The sequence below is a fragment of the Salvelinus alpinus genome, chromosome 23, assembly GCF_045679555.1.
Source record: "Salvelinus alpinus chromosome 23, SLU_Salpinus.1, whole genome shotgun sequence".
In the NCBI taxonomy this organism is placed as follows: Eukaryota; Metazoa; Chordata; class Actinopteri; order Salmoniformes; family Salmonidae; genus Salvelinus; species Salvelinus alpinus.
In genome coordinates this window covers 37,853,607-37,875,530 of record NC_092108.1, presented here as the reverse complement: position 1 = coordinate 37,875,530, position 21,924 = coordinate 37,853,607, and the positions used below count along the sequence as shown (strand labels likewise).

Here is a 21,924-nt window from a genome sequence, read left to right as displayed (position 1 = left end):
CACATGTTCACATGCATTGATGTCAGTGTTATACACTGAGTGTATGAAACATTAGGAACACTTTGCGAATATTGAGTTGCACCCCCTTTTTGCCCTCAGAACAGCCTCAATCCGTAGGAATATGGACTCTACAAAGTGTGGCCCGTTTTGACTCCAATGCTTCCCAGGGTTGTGCATTTTACATGGATCACACCACACTTACATAAGACTTTAAAGTAACACAGTGACGGTAGTCTTGGTCCACATGATGGGATGGACTGGTTCTTGTTGGTGAAAATGAAAAATGAATATCCGTTTCCTGTGGCTGACTAGTGATGATGCATTTATTCAGCCCCCTGCTGGAATGCCAGATCGAATCTTCGCAAGGTTCACTGGTCTCCTCGCCTCCTCTCCAACCATACCTCTATCTTTCTCATTCTCCCTCTCTCCATCCTTGTTAGAAGGATTTTAGAGCGAGACAGACGAGGCAGCTGAGTCCTGCCCTATCTGTTTAGATAACCATAGCATCCCATTTTCTTCTCTCTTTCTCTCTCTCTCTCTCTCTCTTTGTCCCTCTCTCTCTTTCAAATACGTTTAATTTAAAGTGCTTTATTGGCCTGACAAAGATACTTGTGTTGCCAAAGCAAGAAGGTTATACAATTCAACATTGAAAAACATAAAAACATAATCTCTCTCTTAATTCAATTCAATTTAATTCAAGGGGCTTTATTGGCATGGGAAACATGTGCTTACATTGCCAAAGCAGGTGAAGTAGATAATATACAAAAGTGAAATAAACAATAAAAATGAACAGTAAACTTTACACTCACAGAAGTTACAAAATAATGTATAATGAAATGTCATATTATATATATACACAGTGTTGTAACGATGTGCAAATGGTGAAAGTACAAAAGGGAAAATAAATAAACATACATTTGGGTTGTATTTACAATGCTGTTTGTTCTTCACTGGTTGCCCTTTTCTTGTGGCAACAGGTCACAAATCTTGTTGCTATGATGGCACACTGTGGTATTTCACCCAGTAGATATGGGAGTTTATCAAAATTGGGTTTGTTTTCAAATTCTTTGTGGATCTGTGTAATCTGAGGGAAATATGTGTCTCTAATATGGTCATACATTTGGCAGGAGGTTAGGAAGTGCAGCTCAGTTTCCACCTCATTTTGTGAGCAGTGTGCACATAGCCTGTCTTCTCTTGAGAGCCAGGTCTGCCTACAGCGGCCTCTCAATAGCAAGGCTATGCTCACTGAGTCTGTACGTAGTCAAAGCTTTCCTTAAATGTGGGTCAGTCACAGTAGTCAGGTATTCTGCCATTGTGTACTCTCTGTTTAGGGCCAAATAGCATTCTAGTTTGCTCAGTTTTTTTGTTACTTCTTTCCAATGTGTCAAGTAATTATCTTTCTTTTTACTCATGATTTGGATGGGTCTAATTGTGTTGCTGTCCTGGGGCTCTTTGGGGTCTACTTGTGTTTGTGACAGAGCCCCTGGACCAGCTTGCTTAGGGGACTCTTCTCCAGGTTCATCTCTCTGTAGGTGATGGCTTTGTTATGGAAGGTTTGGGAATCGCTTCCTTTTAGGTGGTTGTAGAATTTAACGGTTATTTTCTAGATTTTGATCATTAGCGGGTATCGGCCTAATCGGCTCTGCATGCATTACTTGGTGTTTAACGTTGTACACTGAGAATATTTTTGCAGAATTCTGCATGCAGAGTCTCAATTTGGTGTTTGTCCCATTTTGTGAATTCTTGGTTGGGGAGCGGACCCCAGACCTCACACCCATAAAGGGCAATGGGTTCTATAACTGATTCAAGTATTTTTAGCCAGATCCTAATTGGTATGTCAAATTTCATGTTCCTTTTGATGGCATAGAAGGCACTTCTTGCCTTGTCTCTCAGATCGTTCACAGCTTTGTGGAAGTTACCTGTGGTGCTGGTGTTTAGGCCTAGGTATGTATAGTTTTTTTGTGTGCTCTAGGGCAACGGTGTCTAGATGGAATTTGTATTTGTGGTCCTGGCGACTGGACCTTTTTTGGAACACCATTATTTTGGTCTTACTGAGATTTACTGTCAGGGCCCAGGTCTGACAGAATATGTTATGAAGATCTAGGTGCTGCAGGCCCTCCAGGCCCCCCTTGGTTGGAGGCAGATGCGCCAGATCATCAGCAAACAGTAGGTTTGACTTCCGATTCTAGTAGGGTGAGGCCGGGTGCTGCAGACTGTTCTTGTGCCCTCACCAATTAGTTGATATATATATATGTTGAAGAGGGTGGGGCTTAAGCTGTATCCCTGTCTCACCCCACAGCCCTGTGGGAAGAAATGCGTCTGTTTTTTTGCCAATTTTAACCGCACTCTCTCTCTCTCTCTCTCTCTCTCTCTCTCTCTCTCTCTCTCTCTCTCTCTCTCTCTCTCTCTCTCCGTCCACCCAGCCCCATCACCCCTGACATTGAGCTCTGTGTGCCTGTCCTGTCTCGCTCTCTCTCGCTCTCTCGCTCGCTCTCTCTCTCTGTCTTTCTTTCTTTCTCTCTGTCTCCATAGCCCCAGCGTTAATACAGTCTGTTCTGTTTTCCCTGAGCTTTCACCTGACACACTCATCCCTGGGGTTACAATAACTCATAAGACATTCCTGATTACCTTGTATATCTCAAGGTTTTGATAGTTTGCTCCTTTCGATATTAATGTATTGTATCTCTCATATTCCACACATGTTTTCCTGGAGCGGCGTCTGGCAACACGAATCAAACGTCCACTGCTTCAAGAGGAATTCACAATTTCCTCCCTCAGCCTTTTTTTCAGACAGAATGCCGCTAAGAGGATTTAGTTGTGGAGCTCAGCTGAAGGAGAGAAAGAAGAGAAGAGAGGGAGAAAAAGAGAGAAAGAGAGGGAGAGAGAGAGAGAGAGAGGAGAAGGAGAGGAAAGAGAAGAAGAGAGCGAGAGACAGGGAGAGAGTAATAGGGAGGAAGAGAGAGGGACAGAGAGAAAATGGCAGAAAGAAAGAGAGGAGAGGAAAAAGAAAGACAGAGACAGGGGTGAGTGAATGAAAAAGAGAGAAAGAGAGAAGAGGGAAAATAAAAGATTGATAAAGATAATAGAAAAGAGCAAGAGAGAGAGAGAGAGAGCAAGAAAGAGAGAGAGCAGGAGAGAGAGCAAGAGAGAGAGAGAGCGAGCAAGAGAGAGAGAGCGAGAGAAAGAGAGAGAGAGTTCAGCACCAGACCTCTCTTTCAGCTCTAGACTGCATCTTTGTGCACCGGGGTTATGGCTATAACCCCAGCTTGTATGAATTGACTACGAATGCAGTGTGTGTGTGTGTGCACGTGCATGGGTGTATGTGTGTGAATTGTACCTGCAATGCTCTGCAGGTATAAATCTGCCCTGGCAGTGACCTGAGCATGTTTCATATAGAGGGATGAAATGAGGAATGCTCTGAGAGAGAGAGAGAGAGAGAGAGAGAGATAGAGAGAGAGATAGAGAGAGAGAGAGTGTGAGAGAGAATGTGAGTGTGAGTGAGAGAGAGAGAGAGAGAGAGAGAGCGAGAGAGTGTGAGAGAGAATGTGAGTGTGAGTGAGAGAGAGAGAGAGAGAGAGAGAGAGAGAGAGAGAGAGAGAGAGAGAGAGAGAGAGAGAGAGAGAGAGAGAGAGAGAGAGAGAGAGAGAGAGAGAAACACAGGTCTTTCCACTGTGAGAATAATAGGCTCAATGAGGGGTTTCGCGCCTCTGCAGATGGGACAGATGGGAAAAGTTTGCACCCAGAATACACCTAGCTCTGGATGGATGCTGCAGCATTGTACACACACACACACTGTATCCTAAACCATCGCCTTGTACCTCGTCGTTGATTTCCCAGTGGTTTGCGGTTAACGCAACAACGACCATCTCCGTTAGGCCCATATATCACATTATATAGAAGCTGTAGAAACATCTTATTACATGAGTTCTAGTGATCAATCTAATTACCTGAATCATTTATTTCATCCACCACCCTCTCACTAGCTCTTTGTCCTTCTGAGACAAAAGTTCTGAGAAACTCCCAGAATGCATCACGTTCTGCAAACTGTGCTGGTGCAAGACACACACAAACAGGATGAATGTATAGGCAATGGGTCGCTTTCACTAGGCACAAAACGGACAAACAGAACTATTTTAAACGAACATATTTGATCTATAACGAGAACACTTGTCCAAAGTGTTTTTCAAGTGATCGTTACAGAGTGGTGTAGTGCCTTAGACCACTGCCTCACTCGGGAGGCTTACTAATGGAAGAAAACTGTTCCGGAGGATTCCCAGGTTGACGCTTACTCTGTCTACAAAATAAAAAATGTTGGTATAGAAAAATAATACTGTACATCAAAACTCCTGACATCCAGTGCTACATGAGTGTTCCTTTAACAATTGGGGAATGGGAAAAATAAGCCCACACTTATAACAGAACTGGAGATGAGAGAGAGAACTTCAGGCTCTCAAATTTAAAAAAGCATGCGGACCTGATGGCGTCCTAAATGAGATGCTCAAACTCACTAGTGCAACATTTCAATTGGCTATATTAAAACTGTTTAATTTGATCCTGAGTGTAGGTTATTTCCCTGACATCTGGAATCAAGGACTCATAAACACAATCTTTAAAAACGGAGACAAATTTGACCCTAACAATTACAGAGGCATTTGTGTGAACAGTAACCTGGGGAAGGTTTTCTGTAGTATTATAAATGTAAGAGTTCTAAACTTCCTTAATAAGCACAATGTCTTGAGTAAAAGCCAAATTGGATTTATACCAAAACATCGCACAACTGATCATGTTTACACCCTACACACCCTGATAGATAAACATGTCCACCAAAATAATAACAAAATATACGCTTGCTTTATCGACTTCCAAAAAGCATTTGATTCTATTTGGCATACAGGACTGTTCTACAAAGTTATTGAAAGTGGTGTAGGGGGTAAAACATATGACATAATTAAATCAATGTATACTGGCAATACGTGCAGCATTAAAATTGGCAAGAAAATAACAGAATTCTTTAACCAGGGGCGGGGCCTTCGTCAGGGTTGTAATCTGAATTTTGAATTTGGGTAAAACTAATTGAATATGTCATTGAACCAATTGCACTTTATGGCAGCGAGGTGTGGGGTCCACTTGCAAAACAAGATTTCATCAAATGGGACAAACACCCCATTGAAACCCTGCATGCAGAGGTCTGTAAGATTATCCTACATGTCCAGAGGAAAACTACAAACAATGCATGCAGGGCAGAATAGGCAAATATCCACTAATAATAAAAACTCAAAAAAGAGCAATTCAGTTTTGGAAACATCTAAAATACAGTGACCCCCTCTCATATCACTACCAAGCCCTGCAATGCCTAGAGCTGAGCAAAGAAAAGAGTCCCCTCATCCAGCTGGTCCTGGGGCTGAGTTCACAAACCTGTTCTACTAACACACTGAAGCCTCAGGACCAGAACATCCAATCAATCAGGATAAACCAAATTACAACACAGTCAAAACAAAACTATATTGCTTATTGGGAAACACAAGCACAAACACAAAGCAAAATGCAGTGCTATCTGGCCCTAAATCAACAGTACACTGTGGCTAAATATTTGACCATGGTTACTGATCAACACCTTAGAAAAACCTTGACAAAGTACAGGCTCTGTGAGCACAGCCTTGTCATTGAGAAGGGTAGACACAGGAAAACCTGTCTCCCTGTAGAGGAAAGGCTGTGCAACCACTGCACAACAGCAGAACCTGAGACGGAGCTGCATTTCCTGACAAAATGTCAAAAATATAAAACAATTAGAGTGTCATTTCCCCAAATTTGAAACCCTTATTCAAGGTTTCAGGCAGCACTACATTGCTGCCTGCCATAAGTTGAGGGACAGTGTCTGACAGACCAATCAACCTGCACATGTACTCTACTGTATGCTTATTGTTTTTGTTGAATGTATGGTTATTTTGACCCTTGGTTATTGTTTTTACTGTTGTCCCATTGACAATTTTGATTCTCATTTTTATTTTTATATTGTAAATATCCAAAATAAGCTTTGGCAATATGTACATTGTTACGTCATGCCAATAAAGCAAATTTAATTGAAAAAAAAACATTTGAGAGAGAGAGAGAGAGCTGGTCCTGGGGCTCTGTTCACAGACCCCACAGAGACCCAGGGCAGCAACACAATTAGACCCAACCAAATCATAAGCAAACAAAAAGAGAATGATTTGGCACATTGGAAAGAATTATCTCAAAAAACAGAGCAAACTAGAATGCTATTTGGCCCAAAACACCGAATACCTGACCACTGTGACTGACCCAAACTTAAGGAAAGCTTTGGCTATGTATAGACTCAGTGAGCACAGCCTTACTAATGATAAAGGCTGCCGTAGGAAGACCTGGCTCTCAAGAGAAGACAGGCTATGTGCACACTGCCCACAAAATGAGGTGGAAACTGAGCTGCACTTCCTAACCTCCTGCCCAATGTATAACCATATTAGAGACACATATTTCCCTCAGATTACACACATCCACAAAGAATTTGAAAACAAACCCAATTTTGATAAACTCCCATATCTACTGGGTGAAATTCCACAGTGTGCCATTACAGCAGCAAGATGTGTGACCTGTTGCCACAAGAAAAGGGCAACCAGTGAAGAACAAACAGCATTGTTTATATATCTTCCCTTTTGTACTTTAACTATTTGTGCATAATAGGACATTTGAAACGTCTTCATTCTTTTGGAACTTTTGTGAGTGAAATTTACTGTTCATTTTTATTGTTTATTTCACTTTTGTTTATTGTCTACTTCACTTGCTTTGGCAATGTTAACATATGTTTCCCATACCAATAAAACCCTTAAATTGAACTGAGAGAGAGAGAGAGGAATGTCAATAACACAAAAACATGGAGACTGTAGAGATATGGAATATTGTGAAAAACATGACTGTGTTTATCAGGCCCACGGCTGATATTGAAGTGTCTTTTCTTACGACCTCCTAATCAGATGCATCCCATTCATTGTGGTCAAAACAATGGCAGCAGTCTGATTGGGGATACGTGATGGCTTTGTCTATTGTGTTCAAAGGGAACAATAACCATTGGCGTTGGAGTCCCATTTCTGTCCTTAGAGAGTGTCGCCTCGCTCCTCTCTTCAACCCTCAGCCTCTGTGAAAAACATACAGATGCATACACGAAACACACACACACACACACACACACACACACACACACACACACACACACACACACACACACACACACACACACACACACACACACACACACACACACACACACACACACACACACACACACACACACACACACACACAGAGACAAATGCAGGCATGCACAGAGAGAGAGAGAGAAGGTTTTAATAGCCCACAGATAGCCCACACATCTGTGTCAGTTTATAACAGTTCTGATACATGGTTTTTAGCCAAGAGCTGATGACCTGACAGCTACCCTCTCTCTCTCTCTCTCTCTCTCTCTCTCTCTCTCTCTCTCTCTCTCTCTCTCTCTCTCTCTCTCTCTCTCTCTCTCTCTCTCTCTCTCTCTCTCTCTCTCTCTCTCTCTCTCTCTCTCTCTCTCAATTAAATTCAATTCAATTCAATTCAAGGGGCTTTATTGGCATGGGAAACATGTGTTAACATTGCCAAAGCAAGTGAGGTAGATAATACACAAAAGTGAAATAAACAATACAAATTAACAGTAAACATTACACATACAGAAGTTTCAAAACAAGAAAGACATTACAAATGTCATATTATATATATACAGTGTTGTAACAATGTACAAATGGTTAAAGCACACAAGTTAAAATAAATAAGCATAAATATGGGTTGTATTTACAATGGTGTTTGTTCTTCACTGGTTGCCCTTTTCTTGTGGCAACAGGTCACAAATCTTGCTGCTGTGATGGCACACTGTGGAATTTCACCCAGTAGATATGGGAGTTTATCAAAATTGGATTTGTTTTCAAATTCTTTGTGGATCTGTGTAATCTGAGGGAAATATGTCTCTCTAATATGGTCATACATTGGGCAGGAGGTTAGGAAGTGCAGCTCAGTTTCCACCTCATTTTGTGGGCAGTGAGCACATAGCCTGTCTTCTCTTGAGAGCCATGTCTGCCTACGGCGGCCTTTCTCAATAGCAAGGCTATGCTCACTGAGTCTGTACATAGTCAAAGCTTTCCTTAAGTTTGGGTCAGTCTCTCTCTCTCTCTCTCTCTCTCTCTCTGTCTCTCTCTCTCTCTCTCTCTCTCTCTCTCTCTCTCTCTCTCTCTCTCTCTCTGTCTCTCTCTCTCTCTGTCTCTCTCTCTCTGTCACTCTCTCTCTGTCACTCTCTCGCTCTCTCTCTCTCTCTCTGTCACTCTCTCTCTCTCTGTCACTCTCTCTCTCTCTCTCTCTCTCTCTCTCTCTCTCTCTCTCTCTCTCTCTCTCTCTCTCTCTCTCTCTCTCTCTCTCTCTCTCTCTCTCTCTCTGTCTCTCTCTGTCTCTCTCTCTCTGTCACTCTCTCTCTGTCACTCTCTCGCTCTCTCTCTCTCTCTGTCACTCTCTCTCTGTCACTGTCTCTCTCTCTCTCTCTCTCTCTTTCTCTCTCTCTCTCTCTCTCTCTCTGTCTCTCTCTCCGTCTCAGAGTTATGTGCAGTAGTCATCTCTAATCTTTTTTGTAATCCTGTATTAGGGGAACTGAGGTCTAGGTGGATCCACAGAAGGAGAAATTGGGAGAGGGAGAGAGGAGGAGAGGAGAGAGGAGGAGAGGGAGAGAGGAGAGAGGAGGAGAAGGGTCAAGAGGGATGCAAAGAAATGAGATGGGAAGAGAGGGAGTAGAATGGGTAGAAAGAGGGGTGAGAGGGGTGGAGAAAGGACAAAAAGAGAGAGGAAGAAGGGAAGTGCTAGAGAAAGGAAAATGATGGAAGTGAGGGATGGGGCACTTGAGAGAGATCTCCTCATTCAGACAGCTCTTGCTCAAAGTGGAACGAGGGTGTGTGTGTGTGTGTGTGTGTGTGTGTGTGCGCGCTCGTTCGCACGCGTGTGTACGTGCGCACGCGTGTGTTTGTGCATTCCCTGTCTCCCACCCCCTGATTGGATGTAATGACATTCTGAGGGCTATCCATCATCAGGCTGGTCACTACAAATAGACAACGATTTCTGACGTTTGAAAAGGTGCTGAGAACGTCGATATGTGCCTTTATTCAGGCACAGCACTGGGCGCGAACTCATGATGCTCGGCGCGGAGTGTGCTGTTTAGACCACTGCGCTACAGCAGTTCACAATGCTCTAGAACGCCGTGGAAATACTATGAATATTGATGATACCTCACACATCGTTTTTGTATTATTTTGTATTAAGCCTTCCTCAAACCATAGCCCTAACCAGAACCACAACGCCTAAAAACGTTGAGATGTTTCTGTTTTAACTCTGTAACCTGCGCGGAATTAACCCTATAATCATGAGGAATTAATGCGTCAAAAGTTGAATTTTAAAGGGAAACTCTGGGCTCCTGTTGGATGTGTGTGGCAGGGTTGGGGTCAATTCCATTTCAATTCCAGTCAATTCCCTTCAATGCTTTTTCAATGTGGGTGTAGGTGTGTGTCGGCGTGTGAGGTTGTGTGTGGGAGGGATTGGGTTATGTAGGTGTGTGTTGGTGTGTGAGGTTGTGTGGGGGAGGGATTGGGTTATGTAGGTGTGTGTCAGCGTGTGAGGTTGTGTGTGGGAGGGATTGGGTTAAGTAGGTGTGTGTTGGTGTGTGAGGTTGTGTGGGGGAGGGATTGGGTTATGTAGGTGTGTGTTGGTGTGTGAGGTTGTGTGGGGGAGGGATTGGGTTATGTAGGTGTGTGTTGGTGTGTGAGGTTGTGTGTGGGAGGGATTGGGTTATGTAGGTGTGTGTTGGTGTGTGAGGTTGTGTGTGGGAGGGATTGGGTTATGTAGGTGTGTGTAGGCGTGTGAGGTTGTGTGTGGGAGGGATTGGGTTATGTAGGTGTGTGTTGGTGTGTGAGATTGTGTGTGGGAGGGATTGGGTTATGTAGGTGTGTGTCAGCGTGTAAGGTTGTATGTGGGAGGGATTGGGTTATGTAGGTGTGTGTCAGCGTGTGAGGTTGTATGTGGGAGGGATTGGGTTATGTAGGTGTGTGTTGGTGTGTGAGGTTGTGTGTGGGAGGGATTAGGTTATGTAGGTGTGTGTTGTTGTGTGGTTGCACGTAGGCCTACAGTACATTTCAATCACTGATTACACTCCCATTCAACTATGGTTACAAATAGCAGCTAAAAATTGCTTTACTGTGTATGTCTTTTATTATCTTATCTTGTCTTCTCTCTCTCTCTCTCTCTCTCTCTCTCTCTCTCTCTCTCTCTCTCTCTCTCTCTCTCTCTCTCTCTCTCTCTCTCTCTCTCTCTCTCTCTCTCTCTCTCTCTCTCTCTCTCTCTCGCTCTCGCTCTCGCTCTCGCTCTCGCTCTCGCTCTCGCTCTCTCTCGCTCTCGCTCTCTCTCCTCCAGCCCCTGATGGTCGACCAGAGGTTTCCAGCGACAAACCCATAAGAAGTAACCCTGGTGGTCGTGCTCCCCCGGTGGTGAGGGTGAGAGGTGCAGGGTGCCCCCCTGCCTGTCTGTTTCTACCCACGGCCCTCACCCTCCTCCTGGTCACTCTGGCTCTACAGTGGAGCATGCTGTGAACAAATCATAGTGCCCCCTACTGACCTGGCCCCATCCACACACACAGTAGAGACTACACCCCTACACCACCTCCTATGTACCCCAACCCCAATGCACAGACTGGACTGGGGTAGAGGAAGGAGGAGGGGTGAAGATATGCGAATAGGACGGAGAGAGAGGGAGGAGGGGGTGAAGAGAAAAGTAGAGAGATGTGTGCGTGTGGGGGGGGTCAGTGTGGATGGGGACGGACAGGGAATGTGTTGTCCCCATAGAGACGTGAGTGTGTGTGTACGAGCTCCTCACAGGCAGATTGTTACAGTACTCAGCCTGCTGCTTCCTGTGTGTATGCTGTGGACTAGGCTCCTCCACAGCTCTCCTGCTCTCTGCTTTAACAATGCACTCACATTCTCTGCCACTGGGACGGACTACCACGCAGTGGGACGGACTACCACGCAGTGGGACGGACTACCACGCGGGACTTCTGGGCCTCAATATGCAAAACTCGCTCACATACTCACGTGCACGCTTTCACAAACACACACCTACACTAACACATATGCAGGCAAGCATGCATACACTCGCGCGCGCACACACGTTTCACTCTGCTGCTGGTTTTCTGTGTTGTCAGCTACAGTACTTACCTCTGTGGATACTTTTCATCTTTAGCCAATCTTATCCTGGGTTTCAACGCCATTGGGCAGAGTTCACATAATTTTAAAACCCTCAACTGTTTATATGCTCTAAAGGATTAATACATAAAAGAAATGCATGCTGGATTAATAATACAATCACTTTCCACCAGGCCAGCGTAGCCGATTGGACCCACTCTAATTGATTAATCGTAATCCACATCATCATTTTGTATTGCCTGTTGCTGCAGGGTTATTTTCCTTCTGTAGCAAACTGGCTCAAATGAAGATCCCACGTCTGTATGCAACAGTAGAATGTATCGATCTCATTGGTAGAGAAGGACAGACACGCACACGTTCGTCAGATGCGGCATGATTTGTTTGAGTATATTTAGATATCGTTCTATTGAACTCTCCCAACAGCAGCCCTTTATTGATGGAGTTGAATGGATGAAACGTGTCTGAATAGATTCTATTTTGTTTCTATTTTGTTTCCTGAATAGCTTTGAATGAACTGTGCTTTTCCCCGTATTAAATGAAACGCAATGCAATAGTATCAGAGATATATTTTGTATCACGACTATACCAAGAATGTACACGTGTCTTTTCATACACCAACATGCTATATGAAGTGTTGGCATCTTTCTTTCACCAGAAACCATCGGTCAAAGCCTGTTTGTACATTGTTGATTTACTATTGTTCGTCGTTCCTCCATTTTTTGTTGTTGTCTGTGTTTCGCTCTTTGAATTGCACATATGTATGTCTACCCTTCATATAGTTATCATTGTTTTGTTACGTTAGTAACTTGAGACCGTGTACTGTATTACATTGCAACAGTCTGTTACCTCTACGGAAAAACAACAACATTGTTTATGTTTTTAACAGCCTGATACTTAATTTCATGCTACTCTGCATCTCTCTCTTTATCTCCCTCTCTCGCTCGTTCTCACTCATCTGTCTCTCTTTTCCATAACCCATTCAATTACTTTACTTCTGTTTGGACAATGTGATCAAAAGATGTAACCAGCTTATTCTACAGTTCCCATATTAACCCATATTTAGGATAATAACCGTTGAGCAATACATTATATCACTAATGCAGAAACATACACAATGCAGTTACATACATGGCAGGGCATTTCTATCGCTTCATCAAAATATTCAATCAAACTTGTTGTTTGATTTAATATTTTGATTGAAGTCTGTTGTATTTTTATTTTATTTTTTAGAAGGGAATGTTTCTTTGGTTGGTACTGTAGAGGTTTGTACACTTGAAGTGATTCAAACCAGGAGAATGAATGTCTCAAAAAACACAGATGTTTATAATGTTTAGGCCAGTCGGTTTTTGCTGACCACGGGATCTGACGAGTGAAAACTATGCTACATTTAGCCTACACCTGGTTCATGTTCAATAGGGCACGCAAAGGAAAGTGAAAATGAGACGTTATCATGACCTCTTTTTTTAGTTTTTTTCTTGCTGCCTAATGAACACAACCCTCGCCTCCTCTTTCTGCTGACAAGGGCGTGACCTATATTGGGCGAAAAGTACTTGCTGTGTCTCCAAAGTTGGAGTTGTGCATTGCTTCCCGCAGTTTCTGTATCGAACTGATTTGGCCTAATGCAAAGTTGGCCGTCAGACATTTTGTTTTCAGGCCACATTCAGAGCTGTACTGTCTACACATCACATGGTCACTGTCCTCTCTGCTGCATTTCTCATCTACCATTTCCTTAACTCGCATCCAATGCATTTAGATCACTTACTATAGCATGTGTATAAATGTATATATTTTAAGTCCCTCTCAATTTGTGGTTTCATTTCCTTTCTTTTATATTGGAAACATCACAGTGTAAGAAATGTGGTGTAGTAAGGTATATCACATTTATTCTACTATAATGCTGTGCTGAAGATTTTCCCCATCAGCAAGTTTACTATCGTAATGGCCATTGAGTGTGAATGCAGTGGACATTTGCCTGACAACTGATATGGGCTCTTTCTCAATTCATCTTTCTCCTATTCCTTGTGTCCTCTCTCCACGCCTCATTCTCAAACCGCTTTGGAGAAGAAAGCGAGCGGAGGGACCTTGGACCTTCTCCAATAGGGTTGAGAAGGTGGTGAGGAATCCCGGAAAGACTAGTTAAGATAGAGCCATTGTTTTCATCCTATATGACTTATTGCTTATTAAAGGGCTCCCACTGTTACTGCCGAGTCAACATAGCCTTCTATAGAAATTCATCAACACAAGCATGTCAAAACCACAAGAGTCATTCCAGTGGTTGACAGGTATTGAGGCAAGTCCTCCAGGGGTGCGTGCGTGCGGGTGCGCTAATGAGTGTGTGTACGTATAGTCGTGTGCGTGAAAGCCTATGTGCGTGTATGTGTGCGAGCATGCTTATAATGTGTGAAAATATGAGTGTAAGTACAAGCATTCCTTCATCAGCGATGCAGGTTTTTAATTCAAAATGTAATTCAATTAGGTCAGGGTTGCCAGCATCCCACGTAGGCCACCCATGGCAGCTGTGGGGTGCTGAGACGTGTTGGGTAGTGTGTAAGTAAGGACCCTTTCTTCACCACACACATTTATGTACTTCTGTCGTTGAGCTCTTCTTGTGTATTCATGTTCTGTATTGTGTCATGTTTCATGTTTTCGGTGGACCCCAGGAAGAGTAGCTGCTGCTTCAGCACCAGCTATTGGGGATCCTAATAAAATACCAAATACACATACACACCGCCAGGTGCCCAGAGGAGAGAACATCCTCACACTGTTAACCTGCCCTCTGTAGCAGACGGCATGATGGGAAATGGAACTGACAGGTGAGACAGCCAATCAGTGAAGAGGAAAGGAAAGGGGGGAAGACAAAGAAGGAGTACGGGGAGAGGTGAGGAGTTTCTTCTGACACGTTCTCAATGTAAAAGTCTTTCAAATATTATGTCGTCATTTTCCAGAAATGTTGATAATATTAGATATAATGTCAGATATACAGTAACCTCAGGGGTAAGACAGTCAGGTCAGGTCAAGAGGTTTCTAAAATGAGAGTTGAGAGGGTTGATCTGTGGATGTGTGTGGGCTCCCTGTGAAGGAAACAGTAGACAGCAATGCACTTCCACCCTACCACCTGTCTGGGTGTTCTTCAGACAGCGTTAGGTTGGTTAACTCCCGGATAGGGTTACACTATGCTAAAGACTGTCTGTCCTAAAGACTATCTGTCTGTCTTTTTCCACTGCAGTGGACCTGAGCCCTCTGCTTCCTTCTTGGTCCTTCTGAAGAGTCACCCAAGCTGAGCTGCTTGAGTCCACTGATTTGTTGACCTGATCTTATGTCACAGACATCTCCAGTTCTCCTCCTCTCTCCACCCCCTTTCCCCATCCGTTTGGTAGTGAAAGAGCACAGTCTCATGTTGTGTGTGTGTGTGTGTGTGTGTGTGCAACCAGGCCAGAGACTAATATAGCTGGTGCCACTGAAGCGCTGATGTGGGCTGCGGTTGAAAATAGACCAGACAGACCAGGCAGGGAGCAGCTGTGACCCTGGATCCCCCTCACTCTCACTCTTTACATGTACACGGTGTGTGTGAGTGTGTGTGCATTAATATGTGTGTCTGCCCATTTCTTCTGGCCTGAATAGTCAGCACTGCAGAAACCCAGCAAGTCAGCCATCTGAACACAATGTGGGCTCCATCTTTAATTGGATTGCAATATACTGTCTTTGATCAGCTGTGTGTTTTATAGACTAGGAAAGGAAATGGAGATACCTAGTCAGTTGTACAACTGAATGCCTTCAACTGAAATGTGTCTTCCGCATTTAACCCAACCCCTCTGAATCAGAGAGGTGCAGGGGGGCTGCCTTAATCGGCATCCACGTCTTCGGTGCCCGGGGAACAGTGGGTTAACTGCCTTGCTCGGGGGCAGGACGACAGATTTTTACCTTGTCAGATCGGGGGTTCGATCCAGCAACCGTTCGGTTACTGGCCCAACGGTCTAACCACTAGGCTACCTGCCGCCCCTAACTAAACTGCTTACGGACACACATTGCATTCACTTGCGTCAGTATCAAGCTGTACCCTCAAATAAAGTCATTAGTCATGTCTCGTCTCTCTGAGTCCTGTCAGAGACCAGTCAGAGTACTCATCCAGAGATCTAATACTCATCCGTATAGATCAGCACCCTGTTTCAGTGTGGCGCTCTGGACTAATACAAATGTAGAAACTTCATTTGAGGCAGTTTGCTACAGCAGGAAAATAATCCTGCAGCAACAGGACATGTTAATTATTATTTGGATTATAATTAATGGACATTTTTGTAGGAGTCTGAAAAAAAAAAAAAAAGGAAAAAATAATCAAGTCTGAAATGTCATAGTGGAAATTACAAACTTGAAAAGCCTTTTTAAACCTCAAATACACGACAAGTTCTCCTGCAACAGGGTGATCAAATTAAGATCCTACTCCTCTCTCGCTTTCTCCATAGACAAGTATTTAGGCATGCACACACACACACACACAGATCTTCTACTCATGTGTGTGTGCGTCAGTGTAGGTGAGATGACAGGGACGTTCCCAGGCACAATGTAGTCCAATTAATGTTGAGCCTGTGAAGTGTCAGTATGTGGCCTTGGACTGTAGACTGTCCTCTCTCCTCTCATCCTCCTCTCTCCTCTTCTCTTTATTCCTCTCCTGTCTCCTAGCTAGACACTGACTCACTGTCTCTCAGTAAGAAGCGTGAAATAGAGTCACGTTTGTGTGTGTGTGTGTGTGTGTGTGTGTGTGTGTGTGTGTGTGTGTGTGTGTGTGTGTGTGTGTGTGTGTGTGTGTGTCTACATGTGTTCGTGTGCAGTGTGTGGGCACACATCTGTGTGTGTGTGTGTGTGTGTCCAGTCTCAGTGCAGGCCAGGAAACTACCATTACTGATCTGTTTTCACACTGATGGTTTTAACAGTGGGAGGTGTGGTCAGGCTACAAATGTAGGACCTTAATTTGAGCCAATTTGCTACAGCAGGAAAATTCTCCTGCAGCAACAGGAAATATGAATTGTTATGCGGATTATAATTAATGGACATTTTTGTAGGGTTTGATGCATTTTTTTGTAAGAGAAAATTAAGTCTGAAATTTTAAAGTGGAAATTACAAACTTTTTAAACCTCAAAAAGTTCTCCAGCAAAAGGGTGATCAAATTTAGATCTTAAATCTGTAGTGTTGCCCGGCCATCTAATGCGTTCACAGTTACAGTGGAACGATGGGGAATGTAACTACTGTCGTAAGGCAGTGAGGAGTGTTGTAAACGATGATGATGGCGATGACAATTAAGTCAACGACGATGACGAAGATGACAGTGATCATAATGCATGATGATGATAATGACAAATGACAATCAGAACTTGTTTGCCTGATTTAGTGTTGTGAGTGTAGGACGTAAGCCCTGATCCCGCGTGCTCTAACGTTGGCCACCCCTAGCGTTGCAAAGGGAGGTACTGAAAACATTCAAAGTTCACCAGTTAAACTACCAGAATTTTGATATCTTTCAAGAATTTGATGTAATCTATCACAAGACATCTAATGGCCCTTTTGTACTTCAGATTATCACAGTTGTCTGTAATAATTTCTGGCCCTCTGTGTGGCCTCATCACATGTGAAATATATGAAAAAAAACTAATAGATAGTAAAACATTATCCTAAATATAAACCATCAACTTAGTGAATACCATTGGTGTTTAGTATGATGGTTTCAGCATGAAATATCCTTTAAAAAATATGTTTTACAAACTTGTATTTATTTTACTATGTCAATATGTATTTGTTTTCAATGTTTTGGCGTCAAACTTGTGGCAGTTGTGAAAAAAGCAAATAGTTGGAAGAATTACAGAGTTAATTGAAATAATCTCGTTGTTCATTAATTAGGCTATTTTCTCTTAACCATATGGTCTATCTACTAGAAACTCATGGACAATATGGACACAGATATAATTAATTAATTAATATATTAATATTAATATATATTTTTTTAAGTTATTCAAATACAAATGACCAAAGTTACGATAGATTGCTGTGGTTTTCTGTTAACTACCAAAATTACCGTTAGCTTTGCAACCCTAGTCGCCCCAGCCCGAGCCAGGACAGAACGACAGTGGGTGCACCATCACGCCACATGTCTCTAAGGACACATACCTCTGCCATTACTCTGGCTGTGTGTGTGTGTGTGTGTGTGTGTGTGTGTGTGTGTGTGTGTGTGTGTGTGTGTGTGTGTGTGTGTGTGTGTGTGTGTGTGTGTGTGTGTGTGTGTGTGTGTGTGTGTGTGTGTGTGTGTGTGTGTGTGTGTGTGTGTGCGTGCGTGCGTGCAGGTGCGCGTGTGCGTACATGAGTGTGTAGATCGAACACCACTGGCTAATTCTGGGCAATTATCTTCCATAAATAGCAACATTTCCTCCATTGGAACTTCCATCCAGCCAGCCATACAGACTCTGAACTAGCCAGCCAGTCACATCAGCTGAGAGAGCTACAGTAGCTGTCAACATCGATGCCAGTGTCACCACCACTAACTCACTACTGGGACTATCCTTCCAGCAGCAGTGACTTTTCCAGCCAGAAGTGTCTTTAAAGTATTCCTGGGGCTGTTGGCACATGCTGCTCTCTGCTCTGTTGTCACACAGACACACAGTTACGTTTAGCCAGAGGCTAAAGGAGGAAACGGGACTGGAGCTCTGAGAGTTTCTACCCTGGTCCAAGATCTGTTTGTGCTGTCTTGCCAATAGCACACACAGATCTGGGACCAAGCTACAGAGTTTCTGCTCAAACTGATCAAGCAACCACTTTGCTCAAACTAACATACTGTGACATTCTCCAACATTCACTTTTGCTGCAGTATATTTAGAAATAGATCACAAATGCTGTATGTATTAATACACTACATTGACTTCATGTCCTTTGTAGTCTGATCCCACTTGGCACAGAAGTCAATTCAACCTCTATTCCACGTTAGTTCAACGTGGAAACATTGTGAAAACAATGTCGATTCAACCAATGGATGCCCAGTGGGATGTGGCATTGCAAAGAGGGGATGGGAACAGGTAAAGGAACTGCCCACTGGGCACAAACCGCTTGTTTCAATGTCATTTGTCAACATATTGTAACTTGGAATCGACATGGAAAATACAGTACATTACATGTAAAAAAAGTCATCAATGTAAACTGTTTTTTTGATGGTAAAATTTCAGCCACAGGATTAATTCATCATGGTAACCAATTTTCAACATAGACATACCTTGAACAAAATATGTTGAATTTGTACCCTTGGAACAATGTCAGATGTCCAACGTAATATCAATTATAAGAGAAAAGACAATAGCCTGGGCAGCACCTATAGCTATCCCTTCAGTCTCCCATCCAGTGTTTCAGCCCTGCTTAGCTTTGATATATGTCACCATCTGACTATTACCAATGTGCTATCATGATAATGATTGTTGTGAAATGTCCACTTAATAGATTGATTGTTGCTATCGAAGTCATTCCAAAGGCAGGTTCAACAGCTCAAATGAAATGTAAACATTTGTAAACAAGTCATGAACAGCTATTGTTTAAATTCAGCCCAGGATTAACCTACAATTAGACAATACATATAGGCCTAGGGTTTCAAACTGTGGTTGATTTCAAATGGAATCTACATGTTCATAATAAATATGTTGGATTCACGTCTCTATCTCAACCAAGTTGAAATGGAGACTCGAATCCAACATATAAATCATTCATTTGTAGACAAACTGGATTTAAATCCGGACTCAGTGGCACAGATAAAGTTATCCAAGCAGATAACTTCATCTTTAAAAGTTGATATTTGGTTCCAATGACAACCAAACACAATTCAATATCACTTTTTGCAATACGGTAAATACCCTATTAACTTGTCGAAAAGTTAACAAATGACACGTCTCCATTTGAACCAAAAACAAAAGTTAAAGAATAAGATTAAGCCAGGGGCTCAGATGGAACTATCCAAGCAGTAGATACATCTCCTTTAAATGTTGATATTTGGTTGAGTTGTCAACCAAACACAATTTAATTACTTTTTGTAAGACAGTAAATAGCCTAATGTTAAGGTTATCTTACAAACTACTATACAGTATTTATTTAACTTTAGAATGAGCAACACATTTTAGGTGTCACGTTCCTGACCTGTTTTATGTTATTTTTGTATGTGTCTAGTTGGTCAGGGCGTGAGTTGGGGTGGGCATTCTATGTTTTGTGTTTCTATGTTTAGGTCACTTGTAATTAGCCTTATATGGTTCTCAATCAGGGACAGGTGTTTGACCTTTAATCTGATTGAGAACCATATATAGGTTGGCTGTTCACACTGTTTGTTTGTGGGTGATTGTCTTCTGTGTCTGTGTATGTTGCACCACACGGGACTGTTTCGGTTTGTTTGTTCGTTTGATGTAGTCCGTTCCTGTTCGTGAGTTCTTCGTGCATTTATGTAAGTTCCATGTTCAGGTCTGTCTACGTCGTTTTCTTATTTTGTAGTTTGTTGAAGTGTTTTCGGTTTTCGTCAGTACTTTAATAAACTTCATTATGTCCAAATATCACGCTGCACTTTGGTCCAATCCCTACTCCTCCTCTTCGTCTGAAGAGGAGGAGGACACCCGTTACATTAGGTTACTGTAACAATACATTTCTTCTTATGTAATCATAGAAAGTGTACATGTTCAGGGTTGCAGGTCTGTGAAAATCTACAAAAGTGCTCTAATAATCTGCACAGAATCTCATTGACAATTTGCTCCATGTACTTTCATAATCTCAGTTGCTATCAAGATCATTTGGTTGTGCTATCAGATATAGCACAGTGACAACACAATCTTGTTGTTGTACAAATGAACAAAACATCTGACATTGTATTCCCATTCGAACTTTGTTGTGCTATTAAATGGTTGAAAACGCAGTGATAACACATTTTGGTGACAACTAAACCAAAATTCCGACATTGATTTTCAATTGGAATTTGGTTGGGCTTTCAAGTGGTTGAAAGCGCAGTAATAACAAATTGGGAAATCAAAAACTTTTGTCTGTCTTTATGAGTGGGTGAAAATAGGTTGGAATCTCACTGATCAACGTATCCACCAAATATGATCAATTTCTCCAAGTTTAAATGGATGTGCCTGGTGGGAGGTTACCTTGTGTGTGTTGAAATACTAAATAGAAGTTTCTTTATCACTGTATGGAAGTTGGCTTTTGCTTTGCCTAAGTCTCTGTGTGTGTGTGTGTGTCTTTCTTGAGATGCACACACACACACACCACAGATTCCAAATAGCAGCTTGGTCCAATACCCAGTAGAGCCTTTTGGCGAGTCATTAGAAAGTATCTTGAGGAGGACAAGCATAGATGATTATGATCACAATAAGGCTGGTACACACACACACACACACACACACACTACGCTCCCTGCAATAAAGCTGTATCCCAGAGGAATCCACAGTTATTCTGGAGGTTATTAAAGGAAAATAGAGAGAGGCACGAACAGCCCTGTAACTCAAAGCCTAGTCTGGACCCCTCACTGACTGACTGACCGAGGCAGGGACTGAGAGGGGACAGAGGGTTGAGGAGGTCCTAGTCGCCCCCCTACTTAAGTGCCTACGGGTGGGTTAAGGCAAGGCGACAGAGGTGCATGAGAGTAGAGAAGGAGGTTTAAATCACTTCCTGTTCATTGTACACGCTTTGACACGCACACACACCCTCATACACACACACGCACACACACACACCCTCACACACACACACACACACACACACACACACACACACACACACACACACACACACACACACACACACAGCCCTACCCCCTCACACACACACACACACACACACCCCTACCCCCTCACACACACACCTCTACCCCCTCACACACACACCCCTACCTCCTCACACACATACACCCCTACCCCCTCACACACACACACACCTACACCCTCACACACACACACACACACACACACCTTACATCCCAATGCTCCTCTCTCTCTTCTCTCTAGTGGAGTGTAAAGTGAGCTAGTTGTCATTAGAGTATATTGTGTCTTAATAAGGTGGAGAGTAGTAGGGCCCAGGGCATTACTCACAGTGAAGCGTGACTGTTAGGGAAACAGATTAGTCGCATCGCCCTGATGAGAACGGCCACGCCGTGGAGATATGTGGCCCCGCAAGGCGTCCTCATCCTCACCAATTCCAATTAAACGCTAGACTGCGCTAAGGGTAGGTTGGTGTGTGTGTGTGTGTGAGCGTGAGAGGATGTGGGGCCAGTGGGGGGATGGGAGGGTCTGCCCTACCGTCCGCATCGTAAGCTGAATCACTGAGGAAATGGTACAGTGTTCTTTCTCTGTGTGTGTGCAGAGAAAGTGAAACGTGCAGTCTGGTGCAATCCGTGTTTTAAGTCAAGTTAACAATCAGTGGCATGTCACCCTTACAAACAATGCAGGCGGCAAAGGAAATAACAGACGTCTGCAATACAGGGTGGCCCAAAACAAGCTCCTCTTGTCACTAAATCACATATGAAGACCAGTAGATCATCCCTGCAGATGAAATGATAGAAACCTGTAAGAGGTCGTTTCTCATCTTCTATCCATCAGACGGAACCGACATGCTCTGTTTGGCGTTCTGCCCTGTTCTCCTTCCTTCATGTCTAAAATCG

At 43.1% G+C, this 21,924-nt stretch overlaps 1 protein-coding gene across 2 annotated transcripts in view; it reads left to right on the top strand.

The window, feature by feature from the left end:
• Positions 1–13,467, top strand: part of LOC139550910 (glypican-5-like) — a 245,809-nt gene extending 232,342 nt beyond the window's left edge. For both annotated transcript variants that reach the window (XM_071362168.1, XM_071362167.1), the window contains one exon: positions 10,483–13,467. In XM_071362168.1, the coding sequence (XP_071218269.1) occupies positions 10,483–10,658 (176 nt within the window). In that variant the 3' untranslated portion in view covers positions 10,659–13,467. The remainder of the gene's footprint in view (positions 1–10,482) is intronic.
• Positions 13,468–21,924: the final 8,457 nt, after the last annotated feature.